General features: G+C 40.8%; 1 protein-coding gene across 2 annotated transcripts in view; it reads left to right on the top strand.

Moving 5' to 3' along the window:
- Window positions 1–6: 6 nt before the first annotated feature.
- Window positions 7–25,736, top strand: part of LOC102313626 (kinesin heavy chain) — a 68,009-nt gene continuing 42,279 nt past the window's right edge. For both annotated transcript variants that reach the window (XM_042212961.1, XM_005944343.2), the window contains exons 1-9: window positions 7–8,509; window positions 16,387–16,474; window positions 19,735–19,808; window positions 20,156–20,260; window positions 20,662–20,710; window positions 23,041–23,096; window positions 23,640–23,727; window positions 23,910–24,034; window positions 25,348–25,452. In XM_042212961.1, the coding sequence (XP_042068895.1) occupies window positions 8,399–8,509; window positions 16,387–16,474; window positions 19,735–19,808; window positions 20,156–20,260; window positions 20,662–20,710; window positions 23,041–23,096; window positions 23,640–23,727; window positions 23,910–24,034; window positions 25,348–25,452 (801 nt within the window). In that variant the 5' untranslated portion in view covers window positions 7–8,398. The remainder of the gene's footprint in view (window positions 8,510–16,386; window positions 16,475–19,734; window positions 19,809–20,155; window positions 20,261–20,661; window positions 20,711–23,040; window positions 23,097–23,639; window positions 23,728–23,909; window positions 24,035–25,347; window positions 25,453–25,736) is intronic.

Below are 25,736 nucleotides of genomic sequence, written 5' to 3'. Positions count from 1 at the left end.
TGTTTTGGTTTTAAAATTCACAAAATGTGTTAATTGACTGTATGTCTTTTGAAATGAAAGGGCAGTACTTTAGCTCCATTTAGGCTACTTAATATTGAAAAGAAGCAACGCATGCTTCTTATTAGCATATAGATGGCAAAGGTTGGAAAAAAAGGTTTGAGGAAATGAGGTAACATCATGTTGCCCACTTAAGTTGAACTGTACTCCGTCACTATGGTGAGAGCCTGCTGTTGTTCCAGTATTTGTGGCAGAACAGTGCAGTTTTCTGCCTATATTTCCTCTCATTTCATGCACCAACCGCCCCTCAATTGCAGTCAGTACACCATGTGTGAAGTTTTCATCTTTGTGAATGTAATGCATGAATGTAAGTGGCTTTTGGTGCATAAATGCTTTCAGTGTGTGCGCTGTCCCTCTAGTATCTCAGAAGAAGCTGTTAAAAAAAGTACATGTCTCCTGTGAGTTGAAATGCCCCGGCCGTCAGATTGCATCAGGATTTAAAATATCAGGACGACAGGAAAGCAGACCTGCTGCGAGAACCCTGTAGTGACAGCTAAGCACCCACATTTTGTCGGCTGATAAAAACAATTCGCATCTGGGCAGTGGTGATGGCCCTTCATTTGTCTGTTCGAGGATGACTCCTTCCCACAACTTGTTAACTGACAGAGGCAATGATATAGGCTGTAGAGTGATGGTTTGACTGCACCTGGATGGCAGACAAGGGGGGACCCGGAGAGATTAAAAATTGAAGGAGATGGCCTGTCGGTACACTGTGAATTGATATAGTAGGGAACATCTCTGGCACTTTCAAACGGTTTGTGTTGATGAAGTGCAGAAAAAACTTCTGTGCAAAAGAACAAACAACGAAAGACTCAAGGATCAAATTTGATATCGGTTTTAATGATGAGAACTTTGACACGTTCACATCAGTGTGCACAGTGCATACTGATGAAGCAGTAAGAAATGAAAAAAGAAGTTTTCATCGATTCATTTGAACCGAAGCAGGACTCTGTAGCTTATGAACTGTTCACTTCAAGCAAGAAAAAAGTGTTTTTGTTTCTCATCAAACATCAGCTTATCTTTCATAAATGATGTTTGGCTTCTGCTGTTAAAGTTGTTGAAACCACTGGCTGTGTGACAGTAATAATAATTCTATGCTAATTGTGTCTGCGTGCAGCTAGGTGTTGGGCAAGATGCCTTTCACCTTGAGAACTCGGGGCTTTAATTGAACCTTGTGTTTGATGGCTTCCCTGCTGTTATAGAAGATATAGGCCCATCCGTTTAACATCAGAAGCGAGGAATCGGTGTAATTTATCTGAAGTGTGGTGCAGCAGCAGAACAGGAGTGCAGTGTGTTTCTTTGATTGTGTTGTTTGTCTCACTAACACAGGCAGAGAGAGTTTAAAAGCTGAAAGAGTGCAGAGCAAAGTGGCTAAATAAAACCTAAAACTAGCAGAAGAACAATGCGATCATTTATCACAGATCATACATCAAAACTCCAGTCAGCCTTCTTATCAGTTCCTCAAAGCACTTTCAGACATTATCATCATCAGGCTAATTTTGATAACAACGGCAGTATGGCACATTATCTTCTCTGTGTGACCCCAAAATGAATGTGTTTATTATTCATAGTCTTTTATTAATGTCTTTTTTTTCACCGTCAGATTTGCAGCCACCTGTGGAGCTACGCACCACTCTGTGGCTGGGTGACAGTAATAATCACTCTGGCTGTACTACCCCAACGAATGGCCTTTGTGTTTGCTCCACAGTGGAGTGACACAGCTGTCTCGAGTATTTCAGTGCCTGCAATAATGCAGCATCAGAAAGGCCAGATTGTCCCTCCTAATCTTCTGTTAGTCAAAAAAAACTGTGACGGTGAATCACGCTTTCGGGTCTATGAATAAATAAATGATGGTTGCAGCCTCGGGGGCGAAAAGACATGGAATTTTTTCTTTCTTGCTGTCCAGTAGTAACAGGCATACTAAAATTGTATCATATTCATAGCAGGAGGAGCGTGTGATAAGAAGTTCTGAATTAAGATGCTTATGAAAAATGTTAGAACTATTATAAGCATGCCACATTTGTCAAATTACTGTAATTATTACTGTAATTATTGTTATTGTAATGTAACGGTGAAGCTTTAAGATCATTTATAGGTTATGAAAGTGATCTCAGTAAGTCACATGATTGGGTCTCACAATAGTTTCACCTGAAACCTCTGCTGATAACGACCCACACCCTTTTTCACGCCTTGGCTCATGTGATTAGCGCATGAGCCAAGGGGGGCATTAAAAATATGGTTTGGCAAACCAAAAACACAATTTCCAGTTTTATTATGCTGTAGTCACATATAGGTAACTTGAAAAATGCGATTAAAGTTGATATCACTGAAAATAATAGGTACATATGAAAACCAAGAAAGATTTTCAAATCCACAATAATCTGTTTAATTAAATGATTGATTGATTGACTGGAAGTCCCAACCATTGCTTTAAAGATTCTCAGCAGCTCAAGATTCACTCTCCCAGAATGGAGTTAACTTTAAGAGCAAACCTGTGTAGGAAAGACAAATAAGTATTAGATTGTGTAAGAGTGTAAACTGCTGCCTGTCTCTATCTCTCTGATCTGTCCAGGGGTTGGCACCAGCTTTTCTGCAACCCTATTACATTGTTACCAACACAGGACAGTGTTCCCAGTGGGGGCCATCACCATCTTGGTTTTTGGAGATATAAGTGAATATATTTGGAGAGGGTAGAGTGACTGGAGAACGGTAAATCAACTGATTCTTATATAGCGCTTTTCTACTCTAGTGCTTTATACAACACAAGCACTCTCTTCTATGCTTTGTAAGTGCATTCTGCATAACATGTACACACATGGATGGATGGATGCATTGGAGAGCATCTTGGGGTTTTTATGTTGCCCTTTTAGTTCTTTTTAGCGATGAAATTGTTTTAAAATCACCACTATCCAAGAATTCACCAGAGTAGATCATTTTTTGGATGGGCATCTGTTGCAGACAGATTTTTTCACATTTATTTTTTGTGGAGCCAGCACCCAGTGATACTCAGTTGAATTGGATCTCAAGGAGCTTCTGCTTTGGCTTCACTTTTTTATACCCAGCGGCTGTGTTCATCTTCTAGAGTCTGCGGGATAAGCACTATCACTTTCATTCCCTTTGTCCAGAAACGAAAATATTTTCCATTTTGTTTGCTTTCCTTGTGATTATTTTTAGCCGAACGCTGAGTTTAACTTGAGGGGGTAAGAGAGGATGAAAGAACGTATCAACAAAGATTATTAGGTCCTTTCCCATTTCTAAGTATTACAACGAAGCCAGAGGAAAAGCCTCCACCATGGATCTACCCTTCAGTGTCTCACAAACTAGAGGTCATTGTGTTTCCATACCTGTGGGCCTGTTTTATCACGGTCCGTTGCTTTTCAACATTAGAGTTACATTTTAATGAGCCGGCCTCGCAGTGCAGGTCCACTCTGATTTAGATTGGACCAAAGTACCGCAAATAACAAGAAACGTTTCTCTGTATATGCGGAGTTTCAAACACTCATTATATCAAGTTTCGTAGCACCACGCTGACCTCCATGTCATCATTACATGGAGCAGAGTGACCTTTGCTTTTTTTGTTGACCGTAACAGATGAATGAAAAGCAATGTGGCTCTCTGCCCCCGTGGTAGTAAAACCAAGTAATATGTGTGGACTAAACAACTATTGATTTTCTATTTTTTGCACAGCATTTATATATCCCATGGATTATTCTTCCATGGCTGCTGTTCCCTTAAGTGTTTTACAAGACTTCTATAGAAATTGCAGTGGCTGCTGTATTTATAACAGTGAGCAACACCTTGTTTACATTTTTGGGAAGAATAGCGGATTAGAGGTCTTATAACAGTCTTAGAGAGCTCACAGAGAGCACGTACCCTGCACTTCAGCTCTCAGATGTCATGTGGGCACATGAGGTAGCTTTTACTTTTTCTGCTACTAATAAATTAAGGTCAAATGGTGTGCTGCTGCAGAGAATAGATGTAACATGGTTAAAAACTAGCTGATTATTAACCAGCAGCTTCTTAGTTGGTGGGATGGCTGTGATCCTGATTTCTGATGGGCTCTTTTTCTTTAATCTCATCTGCGAGCCGATCCTCCCGCCTTCTCCTGTCCTTTTCTTCATTAGGCGCCAAGGTAGAAAAGATGCAGGGGAAACAGCTGCTGTTGAAACAAACTGTTGACAGAGCATGTCGGGCGCCGTGTAAAGTCATCTACCTGTCTTGTACCTGTTATTTATAGCTCCAGCAGAACCATTTCTTCTCAAGGATATTTTTTCGCATTACCGTTAACTGTCTGGAAACCAAGCAGAATCACAAGTGGTGATCTAAGGTGTGCTCTTCCTTCGCTCGCACACTTTGGCACTCTAATTCTATCAGCGCAGAGCTCACACCCTTTCCAATTAGCAGTGTGATGGGACCGCTGTGCGGGGTCAAGATCTGGACTCTTTTCTCCATGTTGGATATCGGCGCGAAAGCAGCCACCTCTTGGGATTAGACCTCGTCTGCTTCTTCCCGCTCTCGTTCTTTCTGTCATTCTCTTTCACAATAAATGCTTCACAGTATTTTTCTCTGTCTGGCTGGATTTCATGGTGTAATGATTCCGCTGCTCATTTCCTCATGACTCAGCAGCAGTTTAAAGAAGAGAGAAAAAAAGCTCAGCTCATCTGTCATCTCATTCATTTTGGCAGAGGCTTCTAGCAGGTTTTAATAGCGTCAAGAGGGGAAGCTCCCGTCAGTCAGGAGCCAAAATATTAAGGGATCTGTTGACTTTGGCGGAGTTTACGTCCCTTTATCCCTCCTAGAAATGTGAGGAGGTACAAAATGATAAAAGGGCTCATTAAGATCTATTTTGCTTTCCTCAATAAAGAAATCAGTATTTAAATCATCACTGTATTAAAGCTAACTTGTGCAATTTTATAATGTCAAGGATCAAAACTATCTACCCCATACCAATAAAGACTCTCAGCACGCCTTAATACTAACATCACACTGACATCAATTCAGTCAGCAGCCACACTGAACAGGATATTAACTCCAGTTCCTTCAGCTCGTCTTTATTTTTACTCAGTGTGCATGTGTGTCAGGGTTAGATAAGCTCTTCCAGTTCGTCAACACTTTCCTCATGATTCCTCTGCCTTTGTGACACAAGTGGGTTGTGACTACCAAGCTTTTAGCTCTGGGGAGTGTTAATGGAGCGTCCTCTTCTCATTAGCCACGGCCATGCCCAGGATGCTGCCCAGGCCGCGTGTCTGCCCTCAGTGTATGCGAGCAGTACCTCGTAAACCAGCTGCACATGCTCGTGCACGTGTCGGGACATGCTAGCACCCCTGGTGTTTTGTTGTCTTGGGAATAGGAAAGCAAGGAAATCCCAAGGAGAGAAAAGGAATATCCCAGCCATCCAATGCCCAACACTTTGTTTCCTTTGGTTAAACACAGCACAGTTAATCGAACTGACATTTAAGAATGCTGACATGTACTCCAGCATTTTTTTTATTATTTCCCAGGAGAGCCATGCTTTAAAGCACATTTTCCTTTTCTGTGGATAATCTAATTTATCCCGATTTTAGTACTTAATTTAAACTACATCACATAAAAGAGACTTGGAAAATCTTGGCAAACATAAATATCAGGCTTATTTTAATCTTTGAATGGCCAAGGATTGGCCCCAGCTCAGACTTTAAAAAGCATTTCTCTCCAGGCTAAAGCAGCACGACGCGATTTTTGTTTTGGCTTCCAGCAGGTACGTCGATAATCATATCAAACTTTTTTATTTATTTTGGTTTGCTCTTTTACCTTACCTCTTTTGTCTCCTGGAGTTTCTCATTAATTCCATTTTATGCAAAATCTTAATAAAGTCGCTTTTTTTCTTCCTGGAGGCCTTTATTATCCAAATTACCTCGCTGCATGTTGCTGTCATTAGTTGTGGCAGAATTACAGTGAAAATCAGCATAACCATGTTGTTTTTACAGGAAATTTAAATCATTGCTCAGTCCTAGTTTGATTCAGTCTAATTGCTTGCAGCAGAAGCTGATTGAAATGTGTGCTACGTTTCTGAATCTTCTTCATGGTCTAATTTTTTATTCGTTCTCGGCCACATTAATGGGCCTTATACCAGTGGTGTGGTGCAGAGCTGTGGCTGGTTGGTGGGGTACTGTGAGTGTCTTCCTTTGAAACGTGCTGTATGGAGGATCAGTCACAGTGTCGAGGCTCACATTTAATCTAGACTGTGGCCCTGGACCACACAAAGTCTCTATTTTAATTTGGCCTAGAGTTGTAAGCTGGTTGCGTTATCGTTACATTGGAGCATTACATTGGCTAAAATCAACCAGTAAAGTTGGCTCGAAGGTTTGTGTACTAATTGAATTAGTCGTAGAGAAGGACCAATGGCTCAGTTGAAAAGATTGCTTTCTATAAACCACTTTTTGGGTGACATATTTTTCACCTTTCAAAACGTTTCATATATTCCTTTTAAAAAACGTGATAAACTGATGCGCTGTCTGCTCCCGTAGTGCTAGAAGGTTGCTGCGTGAATTACTTTACACATTTTAAGTTATATTGGCACTTTGGCACAGGGCCTTTTAAGGTAAAGTTGCTGCCTGAAAAGAAAAACACACACATTTCTTCAGCATTAAATGCTAAATGTGTTTGGCTTTTTCCCCAGTGTGCTGAAGTGCTGTAGACAGAGACAAAGCTGCTGTCACGAGTAATCCTGTATCCTGTGTGAATTAATTTTGATTGCATTAACTTGTACGCAGGTAGAGCTGAAAGGAAGAGACTGCTGGCTGAAAAGGAGATAACAAGTGTGAGGCCGCAAGACCTTAGATATGCCTTTTGACATCAAATATTCCCTTTGAGAGGGAGGACAGCTATTAGCTGGGCGCTCACACTGTCTCGGGCTGTGACTGAAAATCTTTGCTTCAGGCTGACGCGGCTGATCTCGCTTCGTGTTAGACAACTCAGTTCTTCCTCAAGGCTCATTTCTGTTTTCTAGGATTTTTATAATTCTACAACATCAATAAATGGAAAATGTGTGATGGCAGGGGGGCCAATCAAATGTGACATTGCAGGCAAGCGCTGGAGCAGTCAGTGTCACATAGACCATGAGGCATCTTTGTCATCTCTGCCAAGTGTTTCCTTTCTTCTCCTTGCTCCTTACCCCCTCTCCTTCTGAAACCTTTTCTCCTTTGTCTCTCTGCACTGTTTGCAGTATCTGAACAAAATTTAATTTTCTGTGTGCTTTGCACTTACAGAATGCTGAGGGCTCTCCTCAGTGTGTGCTTGAGCTTTTTTTATGCTCAATAAAGAGAATACGGTTGAATTATTTGAAGTTTCTGGAATCATAAAGGCAACATGATGCACAGCAAAAACAAATAAAGCCTCTCATGAAACAACATAATTAAGTGTTATCAGGTGGGACGTTTGTGTTTTCTAAACAACACAAAAAGGGATTCAAGAACTTTGTCAACATTTAATTGACAAAATTGTTTTCTAGAGGCTTTTGTTGTTTTATTGCATGCTCTTCATCAGTAGAACTGCTAATGATAATTTACCCTTTTCACTTTAAGCGTAATAACCTGATATTTGGTGAAACATGCTTCTTTGCCTTCTTGCAAAGGGTGAGATGACAAGATAAATGCCATGCTAATGTCCTTATGATGTTCTATATTAATCTTAGCTTAGATTAGCCATGAACACCACAGACAAGGCACAAATAAGCACATTATGAAAAAGACATTTGAAGTGTTTCTCAAAGCTCGGTCATATAATTTCCTATTTGTAGATCCTATTTACACCAATAAACCGGGAATATTGTGTGTAGTACCTTCTCACACAGTACATGGGGCATTAGAAACTCTAATATGGTTGTGACACATCATGTTCAGGCCGGGTGCAATGAACCAGCCACGCTGCTGCATAGACTGAATTATTAGGCGGCCAACTAGCTTGAGAGCATGAACAAATATTTGAGTTAATCTATGTCATCAAGTGATGTGAAGCTAAAACCAGCTAAATCAGGGTTAGAAATATGAGGCGTTTCTTGGAAAATCTGCCCCACGTGTTAGAAATCAGAGTCCCTGCTTCCTTCCAGGCCATGTGAGGAATTACTGTTTAGGTAAATGCTATTCCCACTTTCACTCACTTGTTAAAATTTGGAATAAATTAGCTTTCAACATAAACTGCAAGTCATATCAAAGATTATGATATAGTAAGTCCATAAGCGCATTAGGAGGAATGTTTAGTAAGGTTATAAATCACGTAAGAAGTAGGGTACTTTTTCCACAGACTCATAAAAGACTTATAACCACTGGTGCTGCCTCCTGCTGGTCATTTAAAGCACTTTTTAATGTGCTTTCACTTTGACTTGACTATTCAGACCTGGAGGGTGGATGCATCTGTTATGTGTGTGTTATCTCTACAATCAAGTGTGTACCAAGCAAAAGAAGGCTCGGCTGTGGTGAGTGTTTCAAGTGTGTGACTTTCCCGGAATATGAAGAACAGAATGAAATATTTGCTTTTGGCATTTTATTGCATTTATCAATCTATCATTTCTGCTCATTTCTTTTCTGGCTGTTGTTGAAGTTCATCCGTCATGGCTTGCATTATAACAATCAATTAGTCTGTCTCCCTTTCCTCATTTTGAAGTCACTCCAAGTCTTTCAATTTCTAACTTCGCTTTTTGTCCACTGGGAAGCTGCTGCTCCCGTTTTCTGGTCTGAGTCCCGGCGAACAAAGCCCAGTCTTTCCTTCCCATCTCCACTCCTCTGCCTCCCGTTTCCTTCATTCGTCTTGATAAATTATGCAGAGTATCTCACTTTGATTCAGGAATAATTGCTCCACTTCTATCCGTGGATCTTTTATAAGCAACTTGATGTAGGAAAATAACTGATTAGAAGTGTGTTAACAAAGTAATGTTGGGTGGTAAACCTCAGTTCCCCGAGCTAGCGATTAAGTGAAATTGCTACAAAAATGGCTCTGATGAGTACAAGATAGCTGAAAAAACAAAAAAAAGAAGAAGAAGAATACAACGCCACCACTGCATCTCTGCATCCAGACTTCACTACTGTACATGTGAACCTCACAGCCACTTTGCCCTCGAGGCACTATGCCAGTCGACTCTGCGAGTTGTCAGCCCAGTGAATTAGGGAAAACAGCAGTGATAGATAATATTGTGTGACTGGAGCTTTTGCAGTTGTGAGGGGTTTTCTGTTGTCGAGAAAAACGCTAATGATGCTGTTATCTGGGGCTTGAAGCCTGATTAGCCTGAAGAATGGTGCAGACATTGGCAGCTTGAGCTGCTACTCTCTGCTGTCATTCTCACTGTGCCTGTTTTCGCATTTCTGTGGGGAGAGAGAGGAGGGTTGATGAATTTGTGGGTAAGACTGATGCAAAGACTGACAGAGACCAAGATAAACTCTCACTTTGATTAGTGGAAATAGGACTTCCTTTGCCTCTGCCTCCTCTCTGCCCCCAGTCAAGCCTACACAGGAAGACCAAACATCTACAAACGAGCCAAAAAATGATCTCAATGTGTTGGAGAAGGAGAAACACATACACGGCCCAATTTTTCCATCATCTCCTCCAGCTCTTTCTGTCAATTTTTTACTAATGTCTCTCCTGGTTAGTGGAAGGGAAATGCACCCTGTGTTGGAAAACATTATTCCCTCATTGCAAATGTTGGCAGTCACTAAATATTCAGCACAAGCAGAAGGTGTTATTTCCAGAATTAGCCTTTTCTTGCAGAAAGGTTGCTGTTTCTTTGAAATGCTCCTCACCAGAAACATAAAGGTCAAGTGACAGACCTCCATAAAGCAGTTTCCCATCAAATGACCTTGTGTGACCAAGCAAGTAATGCGTGTTGTCTGCCAGGAGCAAAGGTGGATGTAGCGTTGGGTAATTACGGAGCTGAAAAACCTCTCAGGGAAGAAGTGGATGTTAGGCACGATGCAGTGAAGCGTGTTACTTTCTCACGGTGAAGCACTCTGTGCAGACTTTCTCATAGCAGCTGCTATTGTTGGTTTTGTAGCCGTGACTGAGTTGCTGTAACCTCGGCTGTGATTTCTCCTTAAAACGAAGCCCTGCAGAGTTTACTGTAATCAAAGTATTAGCTGTGGGCGGTTATCTTTTCAACTCTGTCGTTTTTAGCCTTTTTAACATGTGGCAAAGGGATTTGGTGCATTACTACTGTCTGTTGTCAGTAATTGAATAGCTGCAAAATTTAAACCACCTATCTAATATTGTGCGCGTCCTCCAAGTGCTGCCAGATCAGCTCTTTATTGTCTGCTTGGAAGTTGAGAAATAAAAACTTTAAACACAACTTCAAACATATTAGAAGTTTCAAGGTTAACTTGGTAATTTTGCCACCACTCCCTTGTCTTTAGACCCTCTGCAGGTTTTATGTGGATATACGTAGGACCGTGCATGAATAGATTCCCTTTCAGTTAGGTTTGCTTGACTATGATACAATTCAGTGTCGTAGTTTTGTAGACAAATACGTGGGCCAAAAAGTTAAACATGTGTAAAAAGCATCTTTGACTCCGCTTTTCCTTTTCAAATCCTGGAAAAATGATTACATCACCATTTTTGTTCATTCAGCTTTATGATCTGGAAACTGTAAAATGATTTAATTGAAATAGTTTGAAGCACGTTTTACAAAGCCAGAGTGTTCAGCTGTTTAGCGAATAGAGTCTGAGTCATATCTGTGATTTGTTTATCTGATATAAAATTTATAAAGAAAATATAAAGTTGAATGAACATCCTCAGTGTTGGTTTTCTGCTTTCTTTACTTGCTGCTTCATAATTTTGTGCATCTGCCAGATGGCTCTGGTTATGGTATAGTACGGATTTATCTGTGAAAACATCTGCTGTAGAAGAAGGGTTTGACAGTTCTATTGGTTTATCAGCATCGGGAGCCAGTTTCAGGTTGCCATTTAAAGCTGCTTTAGGGGGATGCTCATTTACATGGAAATTCCACGTTTTTCTTTTGGCTGGAACATATTGTTCTTCATCTTGTTGTTTGCACAAGGAGTTAGGAAAAGAGACTGACATATGCATGAGAATCAAAAACCATGTATGATATATGGTAAATGGACTGGTTCTTATATAGCGCTTTTCCGAGCACTCAAAGCGCTTTACACAACTGACATTCACACACATTCATACTCCGATGACTGCATCGGAGAGCAATTTCGGGTTGGTATCTTGCCCAAGGATATTTGGCATGCAGACTAGGGGAAGCCGGGAATCGAACCACCAACCTTCCGATCAGTAGATGACCTGCTCTACCACCTGAGCTACAGCCACCCATATATACTTGAATATATTTGAATGAATTCAAATTGAATCACGGATATGGATTCTTGGTCTGAAATGTGAGGCCAGTGTGGAAGTGCCTTTCTGACCAGTACGCTGCTACTTCTCATGTTGCAAAAAGAAATTAGATTGTGCAGAAATCTAGCAGAAGCTGACTCTAATTTATTATTTGTACATGCATTTACCTAGTGAGATGCATGTATTGTCACTGCCAATAGTTTTAAGCCTTTTTCCAACACAGCACAATTTTGATTTTATAAATTGTGGTCTAAATTATGCTAAAATAAGCACTAAAGCAGAGTTTGGCTAATTTTTGACTGGCAGGTTGCTTTTGTGTGAGCGAGTGGCGCCCTCGGTTCCTTAGTCAGATGCATCAGCTCACTTGTCATATCTGGTTTTAGAAAACAAGATGGCTTTAAACGCTCAAAACAGTCCATAAACTGATGGTTGATGGCAACACGGTTGCTATGTATGTTTCTTTCTTTTTTTTACATAAATATGATTGTGTGATCCCTGCCAAGCCCTCAGGTTGCTCTACAGGGTCCTAAACTCTGCCCTCCTCACATAATAATCTAAATTTGTCACTGACTGCTGCAGCCCTGTATTTCTCATTTCTTTGTCTTTTTAATGTATATTCTTTCATTTCCTCTTGTTCTTGTTGTCTGTTCTGCACCTCCTGGGTTTGTCGTTTTCCATTTTGATTGTATTTCTCTCTCTGTGTTTTTTGCTGATTATATAGCTTGATTTTACTACTTTATTTTCTGCTCTCTGATTATTGTCTCCTTGCACAGCTCGGTCTTGTAATTAATTGTCCATTCTTTGCCCGCTGGGGAAAAGTCTCACAGTTTCTGTTTTTTATTGCGGTTTTTGAACCTTTCTGTAACTCTCTCTTTGTCTGCGTCTTGGTGTTCCTCTCTCACTCTCGCAGCCCACTGCCTCTTTGTTTCCTGGCAGACAGCAGCAGATTGCAGGCTGGATAGGCCATGTGGGTGTTTAGCATGGCACACAGAGCTGAGGGCCATAGACAATGTCTGCATGTACAAATTTAATTGGATATATTATTTGCACACATGCACACAAACACACACACTCACATATGCACACACTTTTCTTCCCACGCTTGCATTTTTAACAGCGTCCACTCACGAAATTGAAAAGACATATGTTAGACTCTGCACTGAGGCAAACAAGCAGATGTAACAATACCTAACTGGACCAACAGGCCTGACAGAAAGATGGACGTGTAGATAGAAAGCTTACAGAATGTCTTGTATGCCGGTGCTATTATCACATTCATGCAGCACAGGAGCAGATTAGTGTTTTAGTGGAGACAGCATAACAAATGATGGGCAAAGGGCTGTTTTTTACCCAGCTTACATAACAGATTCATTTTATTCATCCCGATGAAGACCACATCATGACTCCTCTCCCTTCCCCTGTGCCTCCCTCCATAGTATTTAGCATGTGTGTAGTATATTATAAATGGCTCATTCGGAAGAGAGTCGGGGTTAATCAGTTCTGACGTGGAGCTTGTTTGTACCTGCAGCTGTGATTACAGCACAACAACTCAGCTTATTGAGAAGTAGAATAGAAATAATAAAATTGAAGCTTGGATTTTGCCAAAGTGTTCCTGCAGTCTGTCACTAATAAAATATGTTATGCAAAGATAAAAGTGTAAAGTGGGAGGTCATTGCTGAAACACTCTGTTATTGTTACTCTGCAGTAATTCAGCGTGATTTTCACTGACCGTTGTTGGGGAGTGGCACAAATTGTATTTTTTTCTCCTCTAGTGCGACAACTTTAAAAAAATATATAGATTGAACAGAGTTCAATCTCTTGGCAGGTTGAAATAATAAGTTTTATATAACCTCTATAAATTGTGTCAATATACTAGATTGGCCTAAGGGTTTTTGCTTATGGTGTTTATTTTTTGATTTATTTATAATTTTCTTTTTCTTGAAGTGGATTATTTTAATGCACGCCGCAGTGCCAGCTGCATGTCACACCATAGCAACACTGAAAAGGATCACAAGCTGTTGTATAAAAAAACACCCTACACATTTTCATTGTGATAAACCCATCCATCCATCCATCCATCCATCCATCCATCCAGCCACCCATCCGCAGCAGCAGAAGGCTAAGGAGAGTATTCCAGACATCCTGATGACCTTATAACCACAGCTCCTGCAAGCAGTGTGGGTCTTGGCCATGACTCATTTGTCCCCAGCCTCTCCCAGGATGCAAAAGAAATAATGCTGGACATGGGAGTTTAAGACCTTTCGTTCACAGGCTTCTGCCAGATGTTCACTTTTTGTTTGGCTTTGCTGTCCGTGAGCCTTCTCTTCACCATCTGGTCCAACTCACAACTAGGTGGTGGTCAGTTAATACCTCCACTCCTTTCTTCATTTGAGTGTCCAAGACAAAAAAGTAAATCACTGTTTTTCGACCTAAGCAAATACACGTAAGAGCCACCTTATATGCAAACATGGTGTTTGTAAAGGCCAGCCCATGCCTAGCATAGAAGTCCAATAATGAACCAACACTCTGCTTTAGATCACTATGCAGTTCCTTTCCAAGAAAATGGAAAAACGCCACAATGATGATGCACAGCCGGGGGCTTGTAAGTGTCCCCACACCAGCATGGGCCAGTCTTGAAAAGGAGAGACCTGCTTTTCTCAAGAATCCTGGAGAAAAGCTAGATATCACTGTGTGCACCGGTGCACACAATGATATCTAGTCCCATCCTGCGCTAGCTCAGGTCCTCGTTGAAGAGGTGACATTCCGCATCTCAAAAATGAGTCTGCAATCCTGAGGGTCCACAGGTCCATGCCCCTTCCTTTGCCTGTCCCCATGGGCACTGGACCCACAGGGATGCAAATCCATGTTATTTTTTGTGCCTGACCAAACCCCATGAGCACAGGCCTGGTGGTGATTGTGCTAAACCGTGTAAATAAAACTGAAATGCAAAACTACTGCACTGTCTAGTTGTTTGTCAAGGCAAAGATTCAGATTCTGTCTTTAAATGTCTTTTTAAAAAAGTAAGTGGGAGAGAATCAGAGCAGAGGTAAAAACCACACAGCATCATCTACACTAGCTCCAGCTACCTTAGAAACATCCACTTTTTTCCAGCTTCCTTAATCAAAAGGATATTTCATTGTAAGCAAAATATCATAACTTATATGTCTTATAGACTACTTAATTAAGTTAACAAGCTTCAAGCATTTTTTTCTTCTGTGGTGGTGCAGTTTAATCTAACATTTCATTATTCATCATCACTTCCCTTTAATTCTTTAGCGATCATTAAAAATGACATAAATTCGTCGACCTATCCTTTTTGCTTTATTTTTTTCTCTTTTCTTTCCACCGGCCAAAGCAGAATACATAAATAGATATGACAAATAAATAAAATTTCATCTTAATGGAACTTTAAAACCAAATAATAAATGTGCTCAAAAGCCCAAAAAGAAAAACCATAAATTGTGAGTCAGTGAGCCATGCATCTTTGACAGAACTTATTACTCAAGCCACTGTAAACTGGAGCGCTGTGGGGTTTCGAGTTTATCTTGCTGTCCCATTTAGAACCTTCAGGAACAATGGGGCCCATCTGTAAAATTTTGGGGAAATTATTGTTGCATTTTATTCACAGTTGCTGATAGTATGGATCACCGGGGTTTTGCTGATACAGCAATAATCATAGTTTAGATCATCCTCACAGGTCACATGCAATTTATGCAAAGGGCAGACATACATTCTTTATAGATCGTCTACCACTAAAACACATTTACATGATATGCAGGTTTGCAGCCATCCAGGTCATGGTGATCTAAGGAGTTGGAAAGAAAAGCAATAATTTACACGATCAATCGAAACAAACAAACGAAACAATAACCTGCAAGTTTCTGCTTGTGTTTTTCAGCTTTATTGCCACATCCTTGGTACGTGTCTTCTCCTTACAGTGAAGGTATGCCGTATTTGTGGGTGGTAGAGAAGGTCCTCGAGGCAATCAGCTGCTGTGAATCTTGTATACATATATAGTATATGCACCACGCACAGAAACACAAGTGGGTCTGTTAGCAGTCAGGCATGCTTTTTGAAGGAGGCAAGACAGCTCCCAGTCACTGGATTTACATCAGCGCTTGCTCAAAGTAGAATAAACCCCGATCTTATTGACCACTTCAAGTGGTGTGTGTTACTAAATGTCCTGCACTGGGAAGATGAATCAATCCATTTAGCTGAACACTGAATGTCTTCACTTTCAGTCCAGACATGTGCGTTGAATTAGCTCATGTCTTCCCGTCTATGGGTAGTCGCAGGCTGGTCACCAGGTTGACTTATTTAGCCCCACTGATGGTTCAGTCAGAGAAACAGGCTCTTCTTCCTTGCAGTCTTTATGCATTTTTTTTTTAAATTCTCCTTTTCTCAAATGCTGATTTCAGGTCATCTGCTGTCTTTCACTTTTTCTACACTGCCACTCTTTTCTACGCCTCCACTCCATTTCTTCTCTCATCTCCATCACTTTGCTCTTGAAGTCCTTGAACACTGCCTCTAATAGCCTTACCTCAGACGTGGTCTCTTTCTGTCTCTCTGTCTCTCTGGGTCAAACAACCTTTTGCTCAAAGCTCTACTCTACGCTGCGGTGCACTCATTCGAAACAACCACTGCCTCCATCAAATATACTCAGGATGCATATTGCACTAATCAAAAAGAGACAGATGGGCCTCTTAATGTGATATACACCCTGCTATTTCAGCCTACACACAGATGGACAGAGCATCCATAAACCATGTTCACTCTGCGTATAGGAAATATTGATGTGGCACTGCTTTATAGTGGCAATATGGGTTTACATAAATGTTTTAGTGAAAAACATGATGTGTCTCCGTCACGTGCGCTCTGCTTCGCAAAGTTCCCAAGATGCATTTTACAGCACGTCACAGAGGAGGACGAGGTGCTGAGTATGATCTAAAGCGCGCTCTAAACGGTCTTTGTCATAGCTGACTGTGTTTGTGTTGGCCTCCACAGGGGAAGGCGTATGTATTTGACCGAGTCTTCCCAACTAACAGCACACAGGAGCAGGTCTACAGCACCTGTGCCAAGCAGATAGTCAAAGGTGAGTCACATACATGGTTCTGTGGGGTTTTTTGTCTCCATGACGTATGAGTGACACAACAGCTGAGGGAAAAAACGACAGAGCACCTTGAATTACCATAATCGTGATATCCATGTTGGTGGTGTCACTTCACACTGACAATTCACTGGTGCATCCATTAGCACCTCCCTTACAAGATGCAAGAAAAAACTATTTCCATGACATGATGTAGTCACACGGCCTGCATGTAGGAGCATCACAATGCACTGATTAATGACATGCATGCTTATCATGGCGCAGCAGGACCAGCATATCCAAGGGGCATATAGATCAAACAAAACCATTACCTTCAACTTTTGAATCTTTTTCTCTTTCCCTTCCTTCTGTCTGCATCTCTTTATGTCTGTCTGCCTCTTTTTTCCCTGTTAGGGGCTCATTTTTCTCCCACCTTCAAAGTGAGTGTGGAACTCCATTGAACTAGTTCTAGATGGGGCATGAAAAAGATTGATTTGGCAGGCAAGATTACTTGTAGGTGAGATTACCATGCAGGCTGAGAAAAAAAGAAATAAAAAGGCAGGATTGCTTTCACTGCGAGGTTGAAAAAAATTCAAGGCAGGCAGTTAACGAAAGGAAGGCATGCGATAAGAAGTTAGATTTGAAATGCGTCAGGGGGAAAAGGTAACAGAGGGGGCAAGCTTGGTGAGAGCAAAGAGGTTTGGAGACCATATCCATATTTACACTTTCTCAGTTTTCTCATCTTACAGTGTCTTTTTTTGCCCTTTTCGTTGTTTTTTTCTTCACACTTGTGCCGTCGGGTTCTTTGCCCTTTTCAGTGTCTTTGTCTCAGACTCGTGCTGACTCTTCTCTTCTGTGTTTCTCTTTGTGAAGGTCTCTGTAGTTTAGCAATCTAGTGTCCCGCTGCCTTCATTTCCTTTCAATAACACATTCTTTAGTGTTTGCTCTTTTTTGTGCCACACTTCTGCGTTGTTCTCACTATGGTCAGCGTGGAAACAAAGGAAGACATGAACAAGAAGAGGCAGCAACACATGAAAACAGGAGAGAAAGAGGGTTCTGCATGGTTACAGCTGAGAGCCTTTGTGATGTGTCTGTGGTCAGCTGACCAGTGGCTGCTGGACTTCTGGGATGATATGTTTTTCTTTATCCATGTTTGACTTTTATCGCAGAGGTTTATTGGCCTCTGTCAGCACTATAACATCCAAGGGTGTATTTCTTTATAACCTCAGCTGGAGTGGAGGCGTTCTGCTATGGCTTCCACTAAGAAAAAGGGAAATATATCTGTATTTGCTCTGTACTTCGCTGACTGCCTCCTGGTGACATTAATGCTGCAGGAAGTTGTTGTTTATTGTGTGTAGCCACAGAGGTCATCCGGCACCTAACCAAGCTTAAATACCACGTACCCCACAGATCCAACAGGCTTATGAGGCTCAGATCAATCTACCTTTGGAGCAAAGGTCAAACATATTTGTATTTCTCTGGGAACTTCCTGTCTGGTTGTTTTTGTATGCCGTTTAATTTCTGTCGCGATAAAACACGTTCACAAACAATTTTATCATTTAATTTTTTCATTCACTGCTACTCACACTGTAGAAACCTTGTGCACAGATTTAACAAATGTGGGTGAAGCAGTGAGAAGCCCAGAGCACAAAGCGCCACCAAAGCTTACAGAGTTTCTGCTTGCTGAATGCTGGAGGGCAAACTGGCTCTTTTAGGCAACTCTGCTTCAAGGTTGAATTCAAATCAATCCGACTTTTTTCACGGCTGAAACAACAGGCCCTCTTATAATTGGTAAGAGGGCCTGTTGATAAGGGTATAATTAGTTTAACTGGTATGCAATCACACAACCTCTTTGACTGACACCTTGAGGTACACAGAGTTGGCAGGTTTATTTAGATTTTAGCAAATTCAGTGTGATAATCTTACTATTAAAGGGGACCTACCATGTTTCTTTCCACATTCATATTTTCATTTCTGGACTCTACTAGAGTAGCTTTTCATAATTCATCGCTCAAAAATAATCCTTTTTTATTATACAAAGGGTCTTGGTGACTCCTCTCCGTTCATCCACCATCTGAAAAAAGCCTTTTAGGATGACTCGCTTCATATCAACTCCTGACAGCCAGATCTTTGTATCTGAGATGACCATATTACAGAGTCTCCCTCTCTGACATCATGTAGAACTGAGAATAGAAAACCTAACAGTTTAAAACAGTGTTTAGAGCAGTGTAAAGCCTGGCACACAGACACTAATGTCCACATGAAAAACGAAGTAAAAATACTGTGGTCATGTGAGCATAAAGGTGATGCACATAGTGACGCCAATTAAGAATCTGAATTAATTAGGCCTTTATGTCTTTCAGACATGTAATTGGTTTGTGTCATCTGGATTCATTAGATAAATAAAGATGGATATTATCTGCATGGCACTGAAAATATATGCAGTTTTTTTGCCTAAGGGAACTCCATGATAAACTTGTAAGGGAAGAAAAGGCCTCATTTACGTGAACAAATTAGAATCGATTGATGAGATTCAAACCCCTGCACTTTATTTTCTTTAAGATCAACAGTTTGTTATAGTCTCTGTATTAAAATGTTCAACAGTATCAAGTGCACTGAGGTCTAACAGGACACAGAGATGAGTCCACTGTCAGCGGTCGTAGGAAGTGCCTCCGACAGTGTGACATTGTAACTAGTAACTATTGCTGTTGATGAATTCTGAAACCTAATTGAACCTTTTCAGATAGATCATTCATCTGCAAATGGCCATGCAGCTGTTTGCAGGTGCTCTTTTAAGAATTTTTAATATAAGAAGCGGTGACCCAAAAACGCAGATGAGTGACTTAGGGGGTGGGGGGAGGGGCACAAAAGCTGAGCTCCAAGGCTTTTATAGGGCACTGGCACACTGGGCCCAGGTGTTCCCGATGTTGCTGACAATGAACAAACCGTGGTAGCGGGCAGGGTGAATGGACCTGGGGTGGAGAGGGTCCTCACAATACAGCTCCCTTTCTTTGTGTACAACAGTATACACTTCCAACCACCAGTAGATTACTTTGGCACTGAGGATTTGAAGGGTAAGCCAGGCATAACAGGCTGCTATCATTTTTTGGTTTCCACATATGTGACTCAGGATAGAAATTTATATCTGTTTATATTTTTGCACCTGTTCTCTCCTGCCATTCTTTATTTTCACACTCTTTACCTATTTTCTTTTCCCCCCTTGCGTTCTTCTCTAACGTGCTTTTGTTTCTTCTTCCTCGCTTCAGATGTACTGGGAGGATACAATGGGACTATCTTTGCCTATGGGCAGACTTCCTCAGGAAAGACACACACCATGGAGGTACAGTGCTGCTAAAAAATTCAAAAGGTAGCCCTCGCAATGTGGCACGTGCGAGCACAGAGATACACGCACATTTTCCTCCTTTTTAAACACCGTCTCCTCCTCTGCCTGTCCTGACTTTATGTCTGCCTCCGTCATGGCCATCATTCTCTATCTTTCTTTCTCAGCCTCATGTGGAAACTAACCTTCTTTACAACTCTCTGTGGGAAACAACCCTGTTCGCTTTCAAGTCAAAAGCCTCGCTGCTCTCCTTTCTTTTACTGTTCTATCGACTTTATTCGTCCCAGGGTCTGCATTTATCCTGCTCTTCACTTACATGTCTCTGTCTCATTTCAATCCTCCTTTAGGGGAACCTTCATGATCACCAGGGAATGGGGATAATACCGCGGATTGCTGAGGACATTTTTGAACATATATTTGCCATGGATGAGAATCTTGAATTCCACATAAAGGTTGGTGTGGATTCTGACGTTTGTGTGTTCAAGTTTGCATTTTTACCACCTTCTTCTTCTTTCTTTCTTTTTTTTTTTTTACGTTTGCTGTTAGATGGAATATATTCAGTAGAAATACAACTTGAAGCTCTGATGTAATCCTCACATGGATGGGTTGAGTGGAATCAGCCAAGCATCAATAAATCATGATAAATAAACCATGATCATCCCACAGCATTTTCCCTTTTACATCACGGTCTTATAATAGAGGATAATACCTCATCAGAGCCACAGCAGATTATTGCAGCATTTTGTATTTGCACAGTGAGCACCTATCATCCTCCTCATTTATCTGCATTGAATTCTCTTTCTGTGTCCCTGATAAAATATTTGCTATCAAATGTTTTTTGTCTTTGCTGCAGGTCTCCTACTTTGAGATCTACATGGATAAAATCCGGGACCTGCTGGACGGTATATAACTGAAATACAGTTCAATTTTGTTAATGCTTCGTAGTTTTCTGTGTCACAACACAGATTTAAAAGCTGTCTGCTCACACACAGATGAATCATGTTTAACCGTTGACATTTTAAGACCTTATTACTTAAAGTGTTTGAACCCTATGCAAACTGACAGGCACATCTATAGCGATGAGCCACAGCATTAAATTTACTTGCCTCTTTCTGAATGAGATGGATATGTGACCTCTGAGGGTGTCCTGCAGCGTGTGGCACTGGGATACAAGCAGAAGAACTTTCAGGCCCTCTGGGCTGGTCGACCTCAGTGGTTGGGACTTATTCCAATGCATCCTGCAGCTGCTTGATCGGATTGGGATTTGGGGAGCTTGGGAGCTGGTCAATACCATGGGCTCTTTATTATGTTCCTCCAGCCATTTCTAAGCAGTTCTTGTTGTAAGCTGTGGCAATGTGGTGGTGGTAAATTGGTGTGAGACAACGATTACTTGGGTGGTATTTATCAAAGCAATAATAAAGTGAATCTCAGGAACCAAGGTGTCCTAAATTATCAAGGAGATAATCTGTGCCAGGGTTTTTAATCTTATGGCTAATCACTTTATATTTATGTTTAAGATATTATTCCGTTGTTGTCTCCCATAGAAGAAAATCATCCTGGGACAGGCAACTACTGCATCACAGAAACAGACAAAAAGAAAATATTACAACAAAAACCCTTAATGGGCACATTTTTAGTAAATACAGATGTAATTATAATAAATACCAGTAGAAAAATAATAATAAAAGAGTTACCTCAAAGGCTCCCAACTTCTCTCTGTCCTACACAGTAAAAAAAGAAAGAAAAACAGAAAATATTCTGTCACTTTTCTGCCTGTATTATCATTTTTATTATCTTTTTTGAGTGAATTAATAGGGGAAATTTTTGAGAAGCTAAAAAAAGAAGGCAACGGGACTTCTTTCGGTTTGTGATGTGTTTTCTGTGGGGTTTTTTTTCAGAGTACTTGAGTTTTTCATTACTCAGTTTAACTGAGTGAGGGTCCACTGAGTGCTTATAGCACAAAGTGACCCTAGATCTCCTAACAGAGGTCAGCTAAAATCCTGTTAGCTGAACAGTGGACCGTATTAAAAATGTCTTGGGGAGTGAGGAGAGTTGTACCCGTGATTTCTCCTGATGTTTTAACTACATAAAAATGTTGAGGTTTACACTTACAGTCTTAGGTTTCAAAACCAGCTGGTAATGCTACAACATAAGATGGACTTTGCAGTACTAATGCTGCAAACACTAAAAACTTGGATTCTGTGGAGAACACGAAGACGCTGATGGATTCTCACACAAACACACGTTGGTGCTGTTTGAGTTGACACTTTTATAAATATAAGCTGTGAAGCTATCGAGGAAAAGAAGCATGTTTTTTAAATTATTCCGCTCTTGTGAAAAGGAACATTTATTATCACGCCCTCCCCTCCTCGCTTTTCATGGCCTTTTAATTTAAAAAAGCGTAAAATTAAACTGATCTGTGAAGTTAAATTGAAAAAGTAAACAACCTCACTGGCTTCCTTTATATCTTCGCTTTGTTCTATTTTCTGTATACACCCAGAGTCAACTCAGCATTTCGGCTCATAGTCTTATCACCCATATACAACCCGTGTAAAATGATGGAGAGGCCAGGATAGAGGGGTGTGATTACATCTTTAATGGAGCCAGAGACAGTGGTGAAAGCCTCCATCTGTATGCAGGGGAGTCCACAGTGCCTGTGGAACATTTAGGCTCTGAACAAAAAGAGTCAACAACAAGCCAGATGAATGGAGGCAGGAGAATAACAACCTATGGGGGGAAATGGCTGTAGGATGAAACCACACAAGCACACACTAACAGTCTCAAGGGAGAAAACGGCCTCCACAATCTGGTGAAATTTAATTACCGACATGATAAGACTTTCAAATGTGCAGTGACTAATGCAGGAATTTGGGCCAGTAAGTGCCCTTGCCAAAAATTGGTATTTTGTTCATTGACACTATCAGAGGCACGTGCTTAACCTCTCACTTTGACTTTATACAAAAAATAAGGCTTCAGTTCTTTTGAAAATATTCATAGCCAGGCCCTCGAGTATTTTTTCACGCTGCACACAGTGGATAGAGGCTGACTCACAAATATGAAGGGAACATAGTCAGGTCTCATTATAGTTGTGCTGAAAGGAAGAACACTTCCATGCAGATGCTTATTTGCACAAACACACACATGGGCAAACATTTACACTCATGAACACACACGCTCAATCCTCTAGGTAATAAAAAAAAATGACATCTTCCATTTTTTTCTCCTAACTCAGTGACAAAGACGAATCTGTCAGTGCACGAAGACAAACACAGAGTTCCTTATGTGAAGGTGAGTCACCTACAGACGCGATTCAGTTTGCATTTTTCTCTATTATAAAGATGCTGTTTTTGTTGTTTATGAGTATAAGAATAGATCAGCGTGAGAAGATTGACATGTCTGAGACTGACAGCCAGTAGCTTGCTAGTTTTCTCAGTTCTGGCTTAATAAAATGATAAGAAAATAAAGTTATCTGCACACCTAGGGCTCTATAATGCATCGTCACACCTAACTTTACTGTGTTTGTGGAAATGACTGCGCTCTGGTTGATCTCGCTCAAAACCTGGAGGCTGTCAACATGGCAAACCCTCAAAAAAAGAGGGAAAAACAGACAAATAGAATTTTTATGTAGGTACAGAGGAACAACACTGACTCTTTCTACTGTTTCCTGACATGATTGAGAGTGTTATCGATGTTCTCATCTAAGCTGTCTTAGTCCAAGTTAAAGAAACCACAATTATTAATTCTGGTTCTACGCTCATGATGATCTGTTGTATGTTTAGCTAATATTTGTGCATATTACTGAACGTATATTTGATTTCCTGCTTCACTAAGGGCTGCACTGAGCGCTTTGTCACAAGTCCCGAGGAGGTGATGGATGTGATAGATGAGGGGAAGGCCAACCGTCACGTTGCTGTCACCAGTGAGTCACACTGTTGATCTTCCTGATGTTGTGACACTCACTCCGTCAGACACTTTATGTCAGACTTTTTTTCCCCCTTCAAAGTTTCAAGATTAATGTGCAAAGGGGAGAAATGCATGGCGAGGTATGAAGTGAAGACTTGAACTTGAACTAAATTGAATGAACTTTTGTTTGTTCTTTAGACATGAATGAGCATAGTTCCCGCAGTCACAGCATCTTCCTGATTAACATCAAACAAGAAAACGTGGAGACTGAGCAGAAGCTGAGTGGGAAGTTATATCTGGTTGACCTAGCTGGCAGTGAGAAGGTAGGAAGAATGGGGATTTTTCTTTCAAAAACATTAAAAGGAGGGATATAAACTCCAGACGTTTGCTGTTGACAGAGGTTTGAAACACTGGGGGCTTTGAAATGGTGTTTTCAGACATCAAAGAAGCAGATAAACAATGCATTAAAGCAACTAAACCTGAATCTTTATTGCTTTGGATTGCTCTGATTTTTAAAAATTCCACTTTATAAAAAAATTCAGAGGCCGAGAGCTGATTCCTTACTGTAGGGTTGTTTCAGTCTGTCGCAGATGCATTATCAGGGTTACCGTTTATTCTGAAAAATAACAAGTGCTAAATGGAGCTTTCAGACAAGATAAACATCAAACTGATGGGAACCAAAGAACAACAAATTCATTCCACTTTTAAAGGTCTTCTAGGTGAAATCTGAGTCAGCTCAGCCCCATCACACCATCTATAAAACAATCTATCACTGGGCCATAGTTCAAACGCTTGAAAAGCAAATAGAAAATACATTAGAGGCACCGCTAAACCTGGCCCTTGGCTCCTTGTGTTGATAGTATTGGTAGAAAACTTAGAGCGTTAGATTGCAGTAGAATCTGGATAGATGTTGATGTCTGTGGTTTGTAGCTGATAAGTGCTGATAGTGCATCTGTAAGTTGTCTTGGTCCTCCCTGGGGCTCAATAAGTAAAAGGTTCTACTCCAGCAGCTTTTTAGGCTTTGGTACAAAACGTTATTGACTGGGCTGAACAGGAGCCTGACGTATGGTCCACAGAAGGCTTTGATAGGACGACTTGCTCTCCTCTGTAATTAAGCTCCTCATTATTTTGCCGTAAATAATTGCATCCCATGGCGATTATGACAGAATAACGTGTGCCTTTCCTTTCAAAGTGTGGAAATCGTCTGGGCTTGTCAGTGTTCCTGTCTGTTAGCAATTAGCTGTGCATGCACAAATTCTTCATTCTGATGCTGTGGAAGTGCTTTTTATTGCAGTTTTATTGCAAGACAGATTTCTAATAATTATTTCTGTGTATTTCTTTAAAATAACAGTTACATTTGAACACATTTACTCATATTTGATTTTTTTTATTATTGCAAATTTGATTTTTCTACAGTTTGTTGAGCTGCATGCTGCCATTTGAAATTTTTGCCATGCAAAATGTCAATTATTGCAACAATTCACTGAAACAAATTAACTGAAAATGCACTGAGTGAACCCTCTCACTGCTAAATTACACCACAGTGTCAGTGCCACCAGGAAAATAAACATAATTTCCCTGCTGATAATGTTCTTTACGGACTAATTCCTCCTGTCTGCGGGTGTATGTGTGTCAGGTCAGTAAGACAGGCGCCGAGGGAGCGGTGCTGGATGAGGCTAAGAACATCAACAAGTCTCTGTCGGCCCTGGGGAACGTCATCTCAGCGCTGGCTGAAGGAACGGTACGGTGGAGATTTGTTCCGAGGTCTATCATTAGCTTCATGTTGTTTAAACATTTTTTCCCCCAAACCTGGGTTCAGGCTGCAGTGAATTAGCTGAAAGTATTAGATTAAAACAACCTAAATTTCACAAATTAGGTAATTAGTTTAGTAGCTAGTCAAGGCCAAATTACGCACTACAATAAATCAGCTGTGTGTATCTGAAGATAGCTCTACAGGGTGGGCCATTTATATGGATACACCGTAATAACATGGGAATGGTTGGTGATATTAAAGTCCTGTTTGTG

The sequence above is a fragment of the Haplochromis burtoni genome, unplaced genomic scaffold (assembly GCF_018398535.1).
Source record: "Haplochromis burtoni strain Fernald_Lab_line unplaced genomic scaffold, NCSU_Asbu1 Contig_403, whole genome shotgun sequence".
NCBI lineage: Eukaryota > Metazoa > Chordata > Actinopteri > Cichliformes > Cichlidae > Haplochromis > Haplochromis burtoni.
The sequence above is the reverse complement of the archived record's forward strand: the minus strand, read 5'-3'. Positions and strand labels throughout refer to the sequence as shown.